Raw genomic sequence first — 16,985 nt, 5'->3', positions numbered from 1 at the left:
TTTCAGCAGCTTACAAGCTATCTTTGAATGGCTTATTTCAGTCTATTTTAACGATATTGACAAACCTATATTTATATACTAAACGTAAAACACGGACTTGTACACAGACCTGCCTGCTGATGGTCCCAGTGACAGGTCCTGGTTAGGAATGTAGGCCATTGCCATGGTAATACAGCTGCCTCGAGCTTCACCCTGTCTATCCTCCTAATCGAGAGTGTGTATGACAATACAAACCTGCTGCTGATATTACTAAGGTGGTGATCATAAAACTAGGAGGGATACGATTTATATATCAATAAAATGACCATGTGCAATAAACCATGTTATTGCTCAGTCAGGGGACAAACATACTTCTGACATGCATTCAGCACAGAGCGGAGAGGAAACATTGTCATTTACAGTAATTCCGTAAGGTAATATTTTACAAAATAAAACATTCCAGTGTGTATTTATTTTTTGTTCAAGATAAAGCCGTGTTTTTTTCAGTATACCCCTCATACTTGCAGGAGTAAATGTTTTGAATCTTTCACCTACGTATTATTTCAGTTTTTAAGGACTAACGCAACCACAGTGTCGCTTTATCTGATCACAATAAGGAATATAGTAAGGACCCACTGTGAGCAGCTGTCATCAGAACTGAAAGTTGCTCGCTTTAAAAGCTACACCCGTAACTACACAACGCAGGCTTTTATTCAATAATCAAGTGAGAGTTTGAGCACTCAGTCTTCTTTGCACAATTTTTTAATGGTTATTTGTTTTATTTGTACGGAAACGTTTATATGATAAAAACTTTGGGGGCAGCTGCATTCATTGCTCCCGGGTGGCAGTCAGTTAGTGAGATCAGCCCTCGAGCAGGCAGTGTTTATATGTGTGTGTGCCTTTAAGAATATCAGCCTACCTGTGAGCATGATCTAGAGAACTCTTCACCACATTTCTTGTCTTTTTTTTTTTTTACAGGGTTACACACTAGTTGGTGATAATTTTCTCCTGATTGTCACACAGCGTTTAGGATCGCGCACCGCTCCAGACCGAGACCGCAGGGGCAGCGCATTAATTTGTTGGTCTTGAGCGGATGGCATCTGTCGCTTCCGTGGGAACTCTCTCCAACAGGAATCATACGGCAGCGAGCTCGCTCTAAATGCGGACATGGGTGTTTCTCCAGACATGCATTTCCACGCATTTGTGTTCCTGGTTGCACAGTTTGGGCAGTGACCGCACCGCGGCCACATCCACACCGTCATGTTTTGCTTTTTCACGTCACCCTGACAACTTTGTGTGTCGAGACTGAAGAGCACTTTTTTTTTTATTTGGGATTACTGTGCCCGAATTTGCAGGAATGGTTCACCCAGGAGCGTGCTGCGTCCTCCTGCCTGTAGGAAGCAACTTCAGACAGCCGTGGCTTTGACCATCTTTGCCAGTTTCATGATCTTTTAAAAGAAAATAAAGGAAATAATGAGCAACCACAAGGGCGGCGGAATGGCATCGAAAGAAAAGCTGTATGAGCTGTGGATGTTATATTACACTAAGGTGAGTGCAAGTGCGGAAGAGCTGACGGTAACACCTGTTGTTGCCACAGGTTCCTTGCCTGAACTTTATTGTGACCCCTAAATACTCTGCGTGATTCACGGTGTGTGTACAGGGTCGCTCTTTGAAAAATCGAGGTTTTATTGAGGAACTCGCGTATTTTTTTTCTCCTGCATTTACAGTGACGCTCTCTTAATAGCCGAAGCTGCCTTGTGCACACTATAAAATAATATCATGTCACATTGATGCGCCTCTAAGCTGTCCCCAATTCGAAAGCAACGCGTAAAAAAATGGCATTTGAAGCTGATTAACCACTTGTTCGAATATCCGTTGTTATACCTGTGATGCAGGTGTTACTCAGACTACTTCCTGTTTCTGCTGCTTGCCTGTCTCCCCTACTGAAAGCATGCGCCTTTTAAACTGTTGGAAGATCCTACTGTCATATATTACTTGAAGCATATGCTTAGGCTTTGCACGCAGCAGCACTGTTACGCAGTAGCCAATTGCTTTCCTCTCTCCGATGTTGAATTGACTGTCAAATTTGTTTGTGTGGGAGTTTGGTCTCAGATGTTGTCCCCTGTGGGCGTGAGTGCAGCTCAGGTTTCTGGATGTTTATTAAGGTGTAATATATTGCTAATATGGATGAAAACAAATTAACTGGAGTAAAATATTGCAAATGCTTTCATATCATGTTCCTACTTGAAGAAGGAAGACAGTTTGGTTGGGTATTATTATTATTTAATGAGTTTGCAATCTGCTTCCATGCCTGAGGACACAAAAAAGAAAAAGAAAAAAGAAGAAGAGGAGCGTTTTTTTTTTTCAAGTTTGTACGCGCTGTATCTCATCATCACAGCAGATCTAAAGGGCTAGTCTCTTGACAGTGATAAAACCTTCTCAAAGAGTGGCTCATGTTTCATTATGTATCTCACTGAATGTTGTTTTAATGAAGGGCTTAATCCCAATCTTGGAAAGCAGCCAACGACTTTCTAGAAGAGTGAAGTCAAAGGTGGACAAACTGCAAACAAACCCTAATAAATGCATCACCGATGAAGGTCAACAGTGTATCACCTTTTGCAGCATTTACTGTCAAAGTGGTGATTGTGGTCGCTCTGGGCAGATCCCAGAGGAAGTGTGTTTAATCCACTCCTCTGTGCTCCTCCTGCTGCTGCATGTAACTGCAAAGTTACTGAACATTTCTGGTTATGCAACAAATAAAACAAGTAGTAGGTGCTGTCACAATCCATTGCTAGAACAAATCATTGGGGGGGGGGTGTGTCTGTGAGGTAGGGAGGGGTTGCCCTGAATCTGGCTCCGTCAGCTGTCTCACATCTCTATGTGCAAGATCACTTCCTTATTAAGCTGCCTCTTGGCTCCGTGTCACTTTCCTTCAGTTGCCCTGAAGCCTAAAAGGACCAGAAGTTTCCTCCTTTGACTTTAAGAGTGGCACATGTTTTCGCAGCATTCTTGAAAGTGTATTTTTCACATGTGTAAACGACATACCCCGTTGCTCGAGCGGGATTTGATTTGAGCTTAAATGTCACCGCCTTATGTGACTCAGAGGAGCACAGCAGGCCGTGGAAAGGCAGGAGAACCACTACAGAGAACAATCACTGGCCTCTCCTACAAACACCACCATGTAATTGTATTCAGTGTTTTTGTTACCCGCCTGTTAGTCAGGTAGACACAGACAATATCATCTTTTAGTACACAGCCCATCTCTGACTCACAGACCTTGTTTGTAATTTGTCACACTAAAGAACGTATTGATTGCTGTAAATCAGTCAGATGGACAAGAAACCTGAGCTTTATTCAACAGGGGGTTTTGTCAAAGCTGTAAATAAGCCCTCGGCTGCTTTACGCCCTGTAACACGTCTCATTTTAAGTCCGAAAGCGCCTTACGTGTCCCTGTTTGTGACACTGACAGATTTGTTATATTGGTTTAGAAATGTTGTGCATTTATCACCTCCTTTGTGCACCCTGACAAAACCAAAACCGGTGTACTCAAATTTTCAGTGACCTTATATTGTCCCGTGGAAGTTGTTAAGTATGTCACAACAACTTCATACATCATAACAATCGATTTCAGCATGTTTGAGTAAATGTGGTATCTCCAGCCTTTAATCTGTTTTAGAAAGCACAGCTTGTCATTGATAAAGGAGGTCCGCCTCCTTTGACTGTGCAAAAAAATCACATTTCTTGCCAGACCTTTAGATCAGGAGCTAATGTAAATGTTTAATAGACATTGTGATTGAGTAGCGTATTGCGCTAAAGCCGGTGAAAAATGGTAAAAGTTCTGTGCAAGTGACTTCAAAAATCACAGGCAGACGATGATTTATAGGCTGATTATTTTCTCGATGCCAGCTTCCTATTATTTTGCCACATACTGTAGCTCAGTAAATACCTGAGCACAGGCAATTTACATCTAGACTATTTACTCACAGACAAGTTCTTGGTTTTCAGGGCTTGCTGATGTAATTTTGTCAGGAAATGTGCTAAACAAAGTTGTAGTTAGGGCACTTTAAGATTTTGTGCAAGAGACAGGACGTGTTTGTGTCTCCAGTTTTGTAAGGCCAGCCTTTCCAGCACTATTTCATTGCTTCATATCTCACATCTAAGAATATTTGAAGGCCATTATAAAATCCTCATGACTTGCGGTATGGAGGTACGCAGAAGAGTCTGATCTAATCGCTCTGGTGCGTAACTTGTTAGATCTTGTCTGGAAAAAATGCAAAAAGGTATTGTTCTTGGGCATGTTTGAGCTTTTCACCAAGTCAGGATGTAGTAATAACCAGTACTTGATCAGTTTTGTTGGTTTGATATTTTATATCTGTATCAATGTAATTGATTGATTGATCAATCAACTGGTGATTATAGTAAAAAGTTACATTTGTATCTTCTTGTTTTCTATTTTGTCCAATTAAAACCAAGGACTATTACATAAGAATAAATAGGCAGCGAGTAGTTTTACTAGAGTTAATAACATTGTTGTACTTACTCTTATTGTTTGAGTTCTTCTTAAATATTGAATCTTTAATTGACCTGTTGACTTGGTAAAAGTCAGGATAGCTCAATGAGTCATATTGTCTTAAATATCTGGTAAATATGCTTTCATGTTGTTACAAATGCATCAACACGCACCACTAGGTACAAATGAAGTGATCAGTTGATGAGATGGCTGACATAAAAAAAAATTAATCAACAACTGCTTTAATTAGTGTTCAAATTAATATACTGGTAAAAAAAAATCCAGCTTTCACGTGTGAGAATTCTTTGTTTCCCCGTCATATTTGAAAGTACTACATAAAACAAATCTGAGGATAGTAAACAATAAAAAGGTGGATTTTCAGTCTGTTTAGATAAGATGATCAATAAATCTTCAAAAATAAAGAAATAAAAAAGACTGATAGTTCCAACCTTTCAGGCTGCTCTAAGTCAGGAGTAAGCCTCCAATCACAGATGCCATTTTTCTGCCAAAAAAGAGAAGCATCATTTTCAGCCAGTAAAGATGTAAGAGTAAGATATTAGTCTGGAAGAGAAATGGTGTGTTATTATTCTGTGGTCCATAGCTTGAGGACCTAATTAAAGCCTTGAGACGCAGCGCTGGGCCACAGCGTTAACCCAGCTGCCACCCATCAACAGCTGTGAAACCACCTCCTCAGATTTCTATGAAAAGAACAAATCACACATCCTTGCTTTTGTCCCTACACAGTCAGTCGTGCTACTGTGTGTTTGTCCCAGTTACTAGTGCTTTGATGCATGTCAGCAAACTGTTCTCAGAGATACATCCATCCCTGCAGCTGACGATATATAGCCCTGTTAGCCCTCTGATTGAATCCCCTTGTGTGCCTGGGCTCCCCTGTTTACCGACCGAACGGCTAACCAGGAAAATCAAAGTTCTCTTTGCTTTCCCTTGTGCAGGAAGCTGGAGCGAAGCTGAATGCCAAGCAGCACTGAGCGGCACAGCTGCTTGGCCATGTGCAGAGAAAACAGAGATAAATGACATGCTTTATAGAGGCCGATAGCTCATGGTTGGTTTGTGACATTTGTTCTAATTGTGGTTTTAATTAGCTTTTCTAATTGTAAATCTGTCTTTGAACTAGCTTGTTGAATTAGCTGCGAGCAAATGATTCGGATTTGTTTAGAGGGGCTGATCAATAGTAAGTCGATATGGGAAGATTTTAGGAGTCGTTAAAGGTGGAGACATAAAGCAGCGCTGTACCAGAAGTCTAAGCCAGTTCTGTTTTATTAAAAAAACACACATTTTTTGGCGGGTTTTTATAAACAAGAACTGATTCAAACACCTGGTGTATCTGTGATCTCTGTCTCTCCCTGTTTTTTAATCATACACTAAAATCTACCTGTTGCACAGCCAACCAATGTACCTGAACTGAATGCCACAGCCTCTTTAGTCAACCTACACTTTATGAAGCATATTAGTGTGCATACTTGTGGATTCTATTCAATAATGAAAAATAAAAACCAGCTTTAAGATTCTTATCTTCGCCCCTCAAGTTTAAAATACCTAATTGTTCAGATGACAGAGCCACACAACAATAGGTTGTTTGTCATTTCCTGTTTTCGTTGAGCACACGCAGAGATTTTAAAATGCAGTTTGTGTATCAACTTTAAAATCAGATGGGGGTTTTTCTGCATGTAAAGTTTAACCGTTTGAAGGCATCTAAAGTCAATTTCTCCAATTTCAAATGCAGTTTTTGTGATTTTATAGCATCCACCTACTGTTTCAGCTGAATCTGCTCACAGTCTTCTGGTCCCTGTGCATAAGCACAGCCAGACACACTTTACAAAAACAAACGCTAAATTTCAAAGTTTCTCCTGCAACATCTTTTTTTTTTTTTTTTGGCTAAATATAGGAATCATAAATGTAGTCCCGGTGCTTTATTGTTACTGTGGGATGTTTTTATAGAGGCCTCTCATCAATCTACACACAAGTTGCACTACAACCAAAAGAGGAAGGGGTTTGACGAGGAGGCGAGGATGAAGGAAATAAGCTTCAGTTAAAGTGACAAGTAATTTCCTGGTTGCTCGCTTTACGCTTGAAGACAAAAAACGAGCGAGTCAGACGCTGCTGGTGGTCAGGAGTGATGTGCAGCTGAGCCGCTGACTTTTGTCTACGCCAACGGTTCATCTGAGACTGGGTTCGCAAGAACCCGGCACCCTGCTCAGCCGCATACAATGAGAGATGGACAGGCACATAAGTCAATGCCAGTTGGTAATGTACATTTCACATTAATGCAGGAAAGGCATAGTTGCACAAAGGGTTCAGGTTATTAGATTGCTGCTACTCTTATTCAGGCAACTTAAAAATGCAGATCTAACAGAACATGAAAGCATACATGTTGGAGAACTGTGCTGAACTGTAAGATTTTAATCGCCGTGCTGCTTTCCCACACGAGCTGCAGCAAACGCTGCTCACTCGAGCCATTTCCCTGCTGGTTCAGGGGGAAGTACCTGATGAATTGTTATACCATGTGCTGTTTTTTATGTTATTTGTGTACAGTGAGTCAGGCGGTCTGAGACAGCTCATGTCTTCCTTCTAAATCGGAGAAGATTCACGCTACGCTTACTTGCTTGCTCAGTTATCAGAACGCACAGGTTGTTTTGGCACATGAACATCAGAGAACATTTCTGCACATTTCTCAGTTTTTTGAGTTTTTTCAGATTGAGTTTTGAAACTTTACATTCTCAAAAGTAGGGCTACTTGTCTATCGATAATAATGAGCCAGCTTTATATCGAAATCAAAGCATTGCTCATAAAAGAAAAACAGTTTAAAGTTGACCTGTTTCGCCTGTGACCTGTGTCATTTGTTTGTAACGAGATCAAGAGACTGTTGTGTGGAGGGAAGACTGACAGGATATGTTGCAGTGCAGAGACTGATGGTAGCTGTGATAGCAACTGTTGTATATAAACATCCTTGTACAAATGAAGTTGTCTTACATGACATTATAGAGGGGCAGTAATAAGAACATCTTGTCCGAGACGAGGATGTGCTCACGGTGAACACAGGGCCACTGTTGACGTTATGGGTGGAATTATGATTTGAATGAAAGGAACATGTTGTTTTTGTTTCTTTCAACCTCCCCCGTGATGAAAAAGGAAAGAAATAGCTCATGTGTTCCTCTCTGTGAGAATTGCATCTCTTTGCAACATCCTGTTACAAAAACAGGTCATAGCATTTTCTGTAGCCACCGTGTGTCAGAGTTTAGCGCTAAACCTTTCTGTTTGATACTACTTGGTCCAACTGACCACAAAGAGCTTGCTTTTATAGGTGGGCATTTTTCATGCCCTTCATTGTTTACTAACACTGTACGCCTAGAGGCGTGAAGGCCGATTTGTTATAGCCTCACCTGTTTCTTCTTCCCTTCCACAGAAGGATGTGGGCTATCTGCAGCAGTGGCTGGAGGCATTTGTGGCATCCTTTGAGAGGCTCATTGATGTGCAGTCGCTGGAGCCTCGGAGGTGAGCGGCTATTTATTTTACACAAACTACAAAGCCACAAATTTCCACCGGTTTATATTCCGCACTGTGGACTGTGACATGTTTATGCTTCACGGCCTCTGCTGCAATCCCTCTTTGCTCTTACTTCCCTTCTCTTCTCTCATGTCCTCCTCTCTCATCTCCCAGGCTGGAGGAGTGCAGCTCAGAGGTGCCCCTGCTCCCCCGGGAGGTCCTGGTGTTCCTTAGCACGCAGCTATGGCACAGTGCGCTACACCTCACCGGCGCTGCAGAGCAAAACAGCAGCACTGCACACCCACTGCTCCTCATCAAGTTCTTCATCATTGTTTGCAGGTGAGGGCACAGCCTGCTGTGCAAATGTGTTGTAATGAGAACTGTAAACATGTTGCGCAGTTAATAGGTTGTGCTAATCGTAGCGTTCTGTAAAACAACTTGCAGACGTTCTCACGACGATAGGCAGGAGATGACTAATTAGGACAGGCTACATCTCGGGTTCCAAATCATACGCCCGAATTTGCGTCGCATGTCTCATGATGTCACCTTAGTTCACGCAGTGGGTGGAATTAAATCTTAACCACTATCAGTTCTCTTTATTCAACAGTCTGTACCAAAAAAAACAGGGTGTGAGGGGAACTGGGTAATTTCTATTTTTCACAGATATAGTAACGTTTGAAGGTGTTTTTTTTTAATTAAATCAGATTTGACTGGTGATTCTACTGTAGATTTTTTTATTATGCTCCACAGTGACTAACCGAAAAAAGTGCCCTCACCCCTTTCAATCTGTGAGACCTTTCCTAGCACCTTTCCTAACCTAATTCTATGATTTCTCTTTACTTCTAGGAATATGGAGAACATTGATCCAGAGAAGACCCCTAGTTTTGTTTTCGAGACTATCAAACTTTTGAATTTCTGTTTAAACCAGGTAAGGCCCTCATAAGCAAGATTTCAGCGACACAGTTTGGCTCCCCATACATGGACAAATTTGCTGAAATAGGATATGGAAGTAGAGATCCAGTAGGCTTACACAGAACTGGGTAGTAAAATATATATGCTTACCCTAAGGAAAGAGAACTAGGCTATGGTTAAAAGAGAAGTGGGTGGGTGTGCAGTTGACCTTGTTTTCATTGTTAAGGAATTTGAAAGATGTTCAAACAGGGGTTTCTACTCTGATTATGAACTACAGATGATGCAGATGTGAATAAATGTGTACCAACTTTCATTCGATCAGTTAAAGAAGGGACAAGGGGAGAAATCGTCTCTGGAGTCGGTCGTGCAGTACGGACTTGTGCTGTGCGAGAGCCTGTTTGACCCTTATCAGACGTGGAGGAGACGCCTAGCAGGGTGAGTGTGTGTTACTTCAACACTGGACATTGCCTGCGTGAATGTGTGGGAGGTGGAATTTGGGCGCACAAAGACTAGAAGAATACTCTTATTTGCATTCAACGTCTTGCACAATCTTTTGTCACAGTAACACCTCATCTTGTTGCATCTAAGCCTTCAAGTCAAACAAACCTCATTAGTACCAGCGGTTTGAGTGGCAGCCGCACACTAACTAGGCGTGATGTGAATGGGAGCGTGGTGACTCGAGTCTTTGTGTGTTACAGGGAGGAGGTGAGCTTGCTGGAGAGGAACAAGTATAAGTTCTCCCCGCTGGCCTTGCCAGAAGAGCTGCCTGCCCTCTTCCATGGTGAGACACTCCCTTTCAGCTGTTCTGCAACTCTGATCTTTGTCAGGCTTCACATACCACAAGAATCAAACAGTTCCAAGTGAATCACTGTCTGGGAATAAAAAAGAAAAAATGTATGTGTATGTAGAAATGGTTCAGTTCTCAGCATGTTTACTTCGGGTAAAAAGAACTCAGTTATTCTGCGTCTAATTATCAGGTCTCAATCAGCTGTCCAAGCGTTAGTAATTATAGAGTCACGTTTGCTCTAATCTGTTAGCCATGTGGGAAATCTCAGGCTGGACAAGTTTCAGTATGTCCACATTTTAGGAGGATTATCATAATACCAAGCTGTAATTGGCAATGTTAAGGGGCTACTTGTGTAATACCGAGCCTATAAGAAAGGCTTAGGCTTTTCTCTTTTGCATAACTGTAAAACAAAGAAGGCACTCCAAGGGACGTTTTCTGAGGCGTTGTGGTATGAAGTTTTCCCTTTCATTTATTTATTTTTTGCTGTTGGTCATTTACTATAGCCCCGTGTGCTATTTATAGTGACTGGAGCCTGGAATCGGTCCCAGTATGCATTAGGGAAAGAAACAAACTAGAGAGGCTGAAAAGAAAATGTTTTTGCTTTAATTTAATTATATTTTGAGAGCACTGCGTTTGTTTTCTGTCTTGTGGTTCCAGTATTAGCTTGTCTTACATAATATTGTTTTGGCTTCCTGACACAGAAAGTCTGCAGGAGAGCGAGAAGATCCCAGAGTTCCTCACGCTCAGATTGGCTCATCTCCAAGGCGCTGTCATCAGTGGAGGAAAGGTCTGCTACTCTGTCCTGTCTATCAATAATCACTCAGCAGTCTGAGGAAAAACAGTAGACAGTCAAACTAAAATACAAGTGAGTCAGAGTCACGCTCCGCCTTGTTTTTTGCAGAAGAATGGTCTTCTTTCCATCACTCCTTACTCTGTGGATGACCTCTTCTCGGTCCTGCGAGCATGGTGCTGCCGGACCTCCCCTGAACCCAAGGACACCAGACTCCCGCGGCTGAGCTTGCAGTGCCTGACAGCGATGATCCATCTCCTGCACACCAGCAGCCCTGTGGAGCGGCAGGTGGAGATCAGGACCATCCTGGAGAACTACTTCCAGCTCCTCAACTGGAACCGTCCACTTAGCAGCGATCAGGAAGACAGGCAGTCCTGGGAAGACAGCCTGATCTCGCTCCAGAGCCAAATGCTAAGTAAGAGCACATTCACTAAGTCTCAACTCTGCCTGGGTGCAGATTGCTCCCTTTTTGTTGATCTCTCTCAGTCGGTATGAAGGGCAAGAATCAATTGTCCCAGTGTGTGATAAATAAGATGAGTCAACCCTATTGTTGTCACTTTTAGCTGCTATTCCTGAGATCCTGCAGTGCTCTGACAGACCAGTCCTTCAAGCTATCTTCCTGAACAACAACTGCTTTGAACACATCCTCAGACTCATTCAGAACAGCAAGGTCAGAGCAAGTCCTTTAAAAACATTTTGTGTCTGCTCTTTCATCTCTGTGCTCTTCTGAACCAGCCTCCCTACCAGTCTGTCACCTTTTTATTTGTCTCACGTCTATTTCCTCTGTTGTTCTCATAAATGTCACATCTGCCGCCTAATCTCTTTCTTCTTTGGTTACCTTGAAAAAAAAAAAATCACAAATGTTCATGCTTCCATGTTACTTGTCCGTCACTTGGCTTTGATAAAGAAGTACCCCTGCATCTGTTGAGAGAGACCAGGATCACACCTGTCTCTTCTGCCTCTCTCGGATGAGTTTTTTTTTTTTTCTTTTTTGGTCTAATTGTCTGTCTTTTTGTGCTCTCTGTGTGTGCGTGTCTGCCTGCGTGTGTTTGTATGTCCTGTAGCTCTTTCAGAGCAACAGGCGTAGGCCGGAGCGTGAGGTTGTGTGTGACCTCACCACGCGTTTACTCACTGAGGTCGAAGTGGACCAGGTACTTTCCCCCACTCTGTGTTGCTATTGGACTGTCAGCAGGAAACTCAGTGCTCTCTCCACTCGTTAGCTGCTCTGAGCTATTTAAACAGGAAGCTTAGGGCAGGAAGTCTGGCTTACACTCATTTGTAAATACAGCAGGTAGCACTGGCTGTACATGATAGTTGCCGTCTCGAGTTTTCTTTTTATCTGCCATCACACAAGTGTCCTGTCACAGCTCATCTTAGTTATTTCAGGCATTATGTTGATTTCTATCACAGATGTAAATAGGCTGAATTCCCTGTTGACAGCACTGAGCAATAAGAGCATGCTGTGTTTTTCATAGTGCATGAAATGGTTGCTTTTGGGTGCACGTCTTTCCTTCTTTTCCTCATGCGTTAACTGCTCTGACGTGTGACTGGTGGTGCTTGTATAAAAGATCTGGCTCCTATCCTGGAGTTTGATGTTGCTTAATTTCTCGCAGTAGTTGAGGATTGCCTCAGCTCTTTCTTTTTTTTCGGGTTTTTTTGGTTGGCTTTGGGTTTTGCATGCTGAGACCTATCAGTAATTAACAACGGGGCGATTGTTTGGTGACTTGTTCAACTGTGTGCTTACTTTTAGTACTTACGGTGTAAAAACTTTTTTAAAGAGGGCTGTTTAATAAAATTCCTCTTACAATTTGTAGATATTTGGTGCAAAATTCATGTGTTGAAGCTTTTGTGTAGGGTTTACTTTTAGTTTGTTTTGGGAAATTTTGGCGCCAGCTCATGATGATGCACATTTCTAATCAACTGTGCCTCCTTTTTTCCATACAGGTCTGGGAGAAAGGGTCAGACAGTATTACAGTTCATGCTTTGGGAGTCCTCACAGCTATAATGAGTAACTCACCCAATGCTAAGGTAAAGCCCTCCTTGATGTCCTCTAGACAAAAACCTGCATGTTCTCCTCAACGCTACAAATGTTACAATTCCTGGTTGCTGACCAGGAAAGTTCCTTCCGTTAATGTGGGGAAAGCTCATTGTATTTCCTTCCAATATATGGAAGTGTGCCAGCTAGCTATCCCCTGCAGAACAGCGTTCTCCAGCCTATTTCTGTCTCACTTCCCCTCAGGAGGTTTTCAAGGAGAGGATTGGCTACTCCCAGCTATTTGACGTGCTGAAGAGTCAAGGTCAACCCACCAAAAGGCTTCTGCAAGAGCTGATGAACATGGTGAAATATGAATTTTCTCATTTTCCTTAATGAGTACAGAGACAGTAGAAGTCAAACTGCCCCAGTTTAAATGGTGTTATAGTCATTAGCCTAACCTGTCTATATCTTATCCTTTATTTCTTATTCTCTGTCTTCTATCCAGGCGGTGGAGGGCGCGCACGCCCATGCTCATCACCTTGGCATTAGTAACGACCAGCCTCTGCTCCTGCTCCTGCAGTGGCTGCCTGACCTTTCAGGTCAGAGGGACCTACAGCTGTTGGTTGCTCAGTGGCTGGCTACCGTTTGCGGTGGCTCCTTGTCTTGTCGCACGGTGGCTGTGGAAGCAGGCATGGTGGGGGCTCTGCTGCAGGTGCTCTCCCATCCCCAGTGTCTGGACAGGCAGTGTGCAGACTCCCTGCTGGGCCTCTTGCAGGACTTGGGCTCTCTATGTTTCAAACCAGAGGAGCTGAAGAGTCTCTTGAGACTCCTCAGGGTTGGCCAGGACAACGGCGCACTGGCAGGGAGGGTCCACCCCTACTGCACTCGCGTTATACGTGTGCTTTCAGCCATGGCAGCCAGAGAAGGAAAGGACAGTGCCTTGCAATATTTTGATCTTACACCCCCGATGGCAGGGATCATGGTGCCCTCAATCCAGCGATGGCCAGGCAGTGGGTTTGCTTTTCACGCTTGGCTCTGCCTTAACATGGAGTTCCCCTCTTCTCACTCAGACTTCTCCAACAACCGTAAACCTGCTGCCAGCTCTGGCATGGGTACTCAGCATGACATGGGAAAGGGACCACGCAGGAAACAGCTCTACAGGTAAAAGGACACATTTGTGAGCAATAAAGTAACAACACGATATAATTACATTTATTGCTGTGGACTAAAGTGCTTGACTGAGATGCTTTTTTTCTGTAAAGTTTCTTCACAGCGAGTGGAACTGGACTGGAGGCCTTCTTCACCATGGAGGGCGTGCTGGTGGTGGCTGTTTGCACTAAGAAAGACTACATGGCTGTTGCTCTGCAAGACTATCCACTAGCTGACTCGTGCTGGGTGAGTGTGGACACCTTGGAGTATATCTGATGTAATAAATTGAGTTTTTCTCTTGAGAATAAAGTTGCTGTGAATTTTGAACTAATGTTCATAATGTTCACCTTTGTAGTATTCAAACTTTTAGCATGGCATTTTTTTTTTTCCATCAACACGTGTGTTTGCTGTGCTATATTCACAGCATTCAGTGGCTATAGTTCACATCCCAGGCCGCCGTCCTTTTGGTCAGAATTTGGTCACTATCTACATCGACGGGGAGCTGCGTAAAACCGCACAGCTTCGCTTTCCATCTTTCAGTGAGGTAACTGAAACTAGCATCGCATGTATTCTATTATTAGAGAGGAGTTCCTCCTTATCATTCTAATTCCTTCTCTTTGTACCCCACCCAAACCTGATCCTGAAGCCTTTTACATCCTGCTGCATCGGCTCTGCAGGCCATCGGACCACTACCACCACCACCTCTCCTAACCTGCCCACATCATTTTCCTCCACTCCGTCACCTGAGTTTGCCTTCCCCTCCCATGCCCCCTCCCTCATCCGTTCCCAATCCTTCCCAGCTTCCTTTGCGGGTGGCCGCTGGGGGTCCATAGGAGACTCTCCAGTGCACACAATCCCAGCAGGACTGCAGGACACAGAGTGGGGGACACCCACATCCCTGGATGGGCTCCTAGGCACTGCCTTCATCTGCCACGAAGCTCTGCAGCAAACCCAAACAAGAGCTCTACATGCTGCAGGTGCAAAATGTTCTTAATCACTTTGAGTATTAGTGTAAGTTAGGATTCACCTCTGCCAGAATTCAGCATACAATCAAATATTCAGGAAACCAGCAGTAAAGAAAAATCACAGTCTCTCAGACGTGTTGCTGAAAGATTAGTCCTGCGCACACTGAAAACAAGAGTAGCTTTTTTACATGTGCACCGAGCGATGTTTGCATATTTCATGACCTACATTGCTTTCTACACTTCATCACAGGCCCCAATCACGTGTCCTTATTCAAAGTGGAAGGAGAGCTGTCTGAACTCAATAGCAAACTGCTGCTGTACTACACTCCACAGGTAGCTCACTGAAACTTTCATATTGCACTACAGTGCTGTCATTGGGTGAATTATAAACAGTACAGATTATTCCTGTTTATGCATGTGTGTGTGTATGTTTTCTTCAGGCCTTTAAAAATCAGATATGTCTGGACCTGGCACCCAGTCACCATTATGATGGCAGGCTTACAGGACACAGGGTGGTGAACTGGGACATCAAGGTTAGATATGAAGCATTTTCAAATGTATTGTATTCATTTTGAAACTGTATCTCACATTTATGGCAAGTAAGAAGTGTTATAACTACCCATGTTATATGCCTGCGAACTCTTACCTATACTGTACTAATAATGCACTGAGCACTGCACAATGCTATTTTTGTCATGGTTTAATTTTCTTTTTCTTTTTCTTTTTTTATGATTGTGATTTATTTTGTTTTGTCCCTGCAGGATGTTATAAACGTGGTCGGTGGTATGGGGGTTTTGCTGCCCCTGCTTGAGCAGGTGTGTGAGGCTGAACAAGTTTACAATGGAGGTCAGGAGATCTCAGACTTGCTGGGGCCAGAACTCACTTCCCCCAGAGGCCCTGCTGCAATGCTGCTGCCGCTGAACAAATCTGCAGGTCAGTTAATCTTGAGTTAATTTAATTTTTTACTGCTCTGTGTATTATATGCGGCTATAGCATACAATCAAATAGCTCGCTCGCCAAAATGAATCTCACAAATCTCTAGTAGCATATAGATAGTCTTCGATTTGTTTGCCCAGGTTTTGAGATATCTGCTTTTAGTAAATTAAACCAAGCTGTCAGCATGTCTGCATACACTGCATGTATACTGGTCAGAAAGCATTGCATGTTTATAGTTTTCAAAGCTAGTATCACAAATATTCATTATTTCCTGTTGAATTTAGTTTAGATGTAATCTATAAGTGACATCCTGACTAGTAGTAAATTAGAGCTTAGATGTAGTGCACGATGCAATGACAAGCAGGAAGTTGCAGACAAACAATAAGCATTGTGCAATCAACCCTAATAGGTTAAATGTCAGAATCTATGTGGGCATAATGATGAGAAGTCAGTAGGTCAGTTCACCTAAGACTGGAAAAAATGTAACAAAATGAAACATATAATCTGACATATGTCGGATGACTCATCATGAGATTAGAAAATGTCAATAAAGTGCCTGGTAATGCGAAATGATGACTGCCGGTAACACCGGAAAAAATGATTTGCCCTATTTTTCTTCTCACAGAGGGCAGACTAGAGAGAAACAGCATCGCCGCGTTCCTGCTGATGGTGAAAAACTTGATTCGCCAACACCCCGTTAATCAAGAGAGCCTCTTGCACTGCCACGGCCCAAGCATCATAGGAGCCATGCTCAGCAAAGTAAGCTCCCCTCACATGCTATCCATTCCATCGAGTGGGAACTAAATGAGAGAAGAACTGATTATCATCTGAAAGCGAATATCTGACCTTTTCCATTGTATTGATGCAGCGTAATCGCCGTGTAATAAACGGGTCTAGTGTTGTCGAAAGAGCAGCGGTTCTCTCAGAATGACAGTATCAAATGATTATGTGGGGTGAATGTATGGAGTTTGCTAGACTGCACAGTCACTCTTTGAATGAGAGTGGTGATAGCAGCTGTACGACCTGAGAAAGTGCTGAATTGCAGTAAGGTTGTTTTTTTTTTTAGTGATATCTAAGGACAGAGTAGTGTTTACTTTTTCTCACAGTGACATGGGAAACATTAGCCTCATGTCTCAGAGTCTCCTGCTTTAAATATTTTCAACAGTCTTCTTGTGTTTAACTTTACACAGGTGAACTTTTGCACAGACTAAGAGTGTATAAGCTATAGTTTATTTAGTTTGTTCTACTAAAGTATGTATGGATGCACAAGTACATACAGGATGTGGCATATTTTATAAAGTGTAGTAGTATATGGGTAAAAAGCTCTATTCTGGTGCATTATATGTTGCAGATGTTGCACAAGTACTGTGGCACACATACTTTTGAGGAAATGTCTGAATAAAAACACGATGAGCGTGAATGTCAGACTGATCAATGTTACATGTTTGAAAAGGGCTAAACAAAAACACTCACTGTCT

At 42.7% G+C, this 16,985-nt stretch overlaps 1 protein-coding gene across 4 annotated transcripts in view; it reads left to right on the top strand.

Annotated features, from left to right (window-relative positions):
- Positions 1 to 803: 803 nt before the first annotated feature.
- Positions 804 to 16,985, top strand: part of nbeal2 (neurobeachin-like 2) — a 32,107-nt gene continuing 15,925 nt past the window's right edge. The window contains exons 1-20 of one of the 4 annotated variants that reach the window (XM_086311955.1): positions 804 to 1,527; positions 7,914 to 8,002; positions 8,168 to 8,332; positions 8,840 to 8,921; positions 9,228 to 9,340; positions 9,604 to 9,686; positions 10,394 to 10,479; positions 10,594 to 10,897; positions 11,046 to 11,152; positions 11,547 to 11,633; positions 12,427 to 12,510; positions 12,722 to 12,820; positions 12,963 to 13,618; positions 13,720 to 13,852; positions 14,031 to 14,150; positions 14,253 to 14,583; positions 14,822 to 14,904; positions 15,012 to 15,104; positions 15,333 to 15,504; positions 16,133 to 16,266. In XM_086311955.1, coding sequence (XP_086168081.1) covers positions 1,453 to 1,527; positions 7,914 to 8,002; positions 8,168 to 8,332; positions 8,840 to 8,921; positions 9,228 to 9,340; positions 9,604 to 9,686; positions 10,394 to 10,479; positions 10,594 to 10,897; positions 11,046 to 11,152; positions 11,547 to 11,633; positions 12,427 to 12,510; positions 12,722 to 12,820; positions 12,963 to 13,618; positions 13,720 to 13,852; positions 14,031 to 14,150; positions 14,253 to 14,583; positions 14,822 to 14,904; positions 15,012 to 15,104; positions 15,333 to 15,504; positions 16,133 to 16,266 — 3,096 coding nt within the window. In that variant the 5' untranslated portion in view covers positions 804 to 1,452. Of the gene's footprint in view, positions 1,528 to 6,579; positions 6,755 to 7,913; positions 8,003 to 8,167; positions 8,333 to 8,839; positions 8,922 to 9,227; positions 9,341 to 9,603; positions 9,687 to 10,393; positions 10,480 to 10,593; positions 10,898 to 11,045; positions 11,153 to 11,546; positions 11,634 to 12,426; positions 12,511 to 12,721; positions 12,821 to 12,962; positions 13,619 to 13,719; positions 13,853 to 14,030; positions 14,151 to 14,252; positions 14,584 to 14,821; positions 14,905 to 15,011; positions 15,105 to 15,332; positions 15,505 to 16,132; positions 16,267 to 16,985 lie in introns of those variants that run through there. The other 3 variants (XM_086311954.1, XM_086311956.1, XM_086311957.1) reach the window with 3 other exon arrangements.

The sequence above is a fragment of the Aulonocara sp. 'chitande type north' Nkhata Bay genome, linkage group LG11, assembly GCF_057382095.1.
Source record: "Aulonocara sp. 'chitande type north' Nkhata Bay isolate Kocher_YH1m ecotype deep benthic linkage group LG11, A_spYH_male_GT1.1, whole genome shotgun sequence".
Taxonomy (NCBI): Eukaryota; Metazoa; Chordata; class Actinopteri; order Cichliformes; family Cichlidae; genus Aulonocara; species Aulonocara sp. 'chitande type north' Nkhata Bay.
The sequence above is the reverse complement of the archived record's forward strand: the minus strand, read 5'-3'. Positions and strand labels throughout refer to the sequence as shown.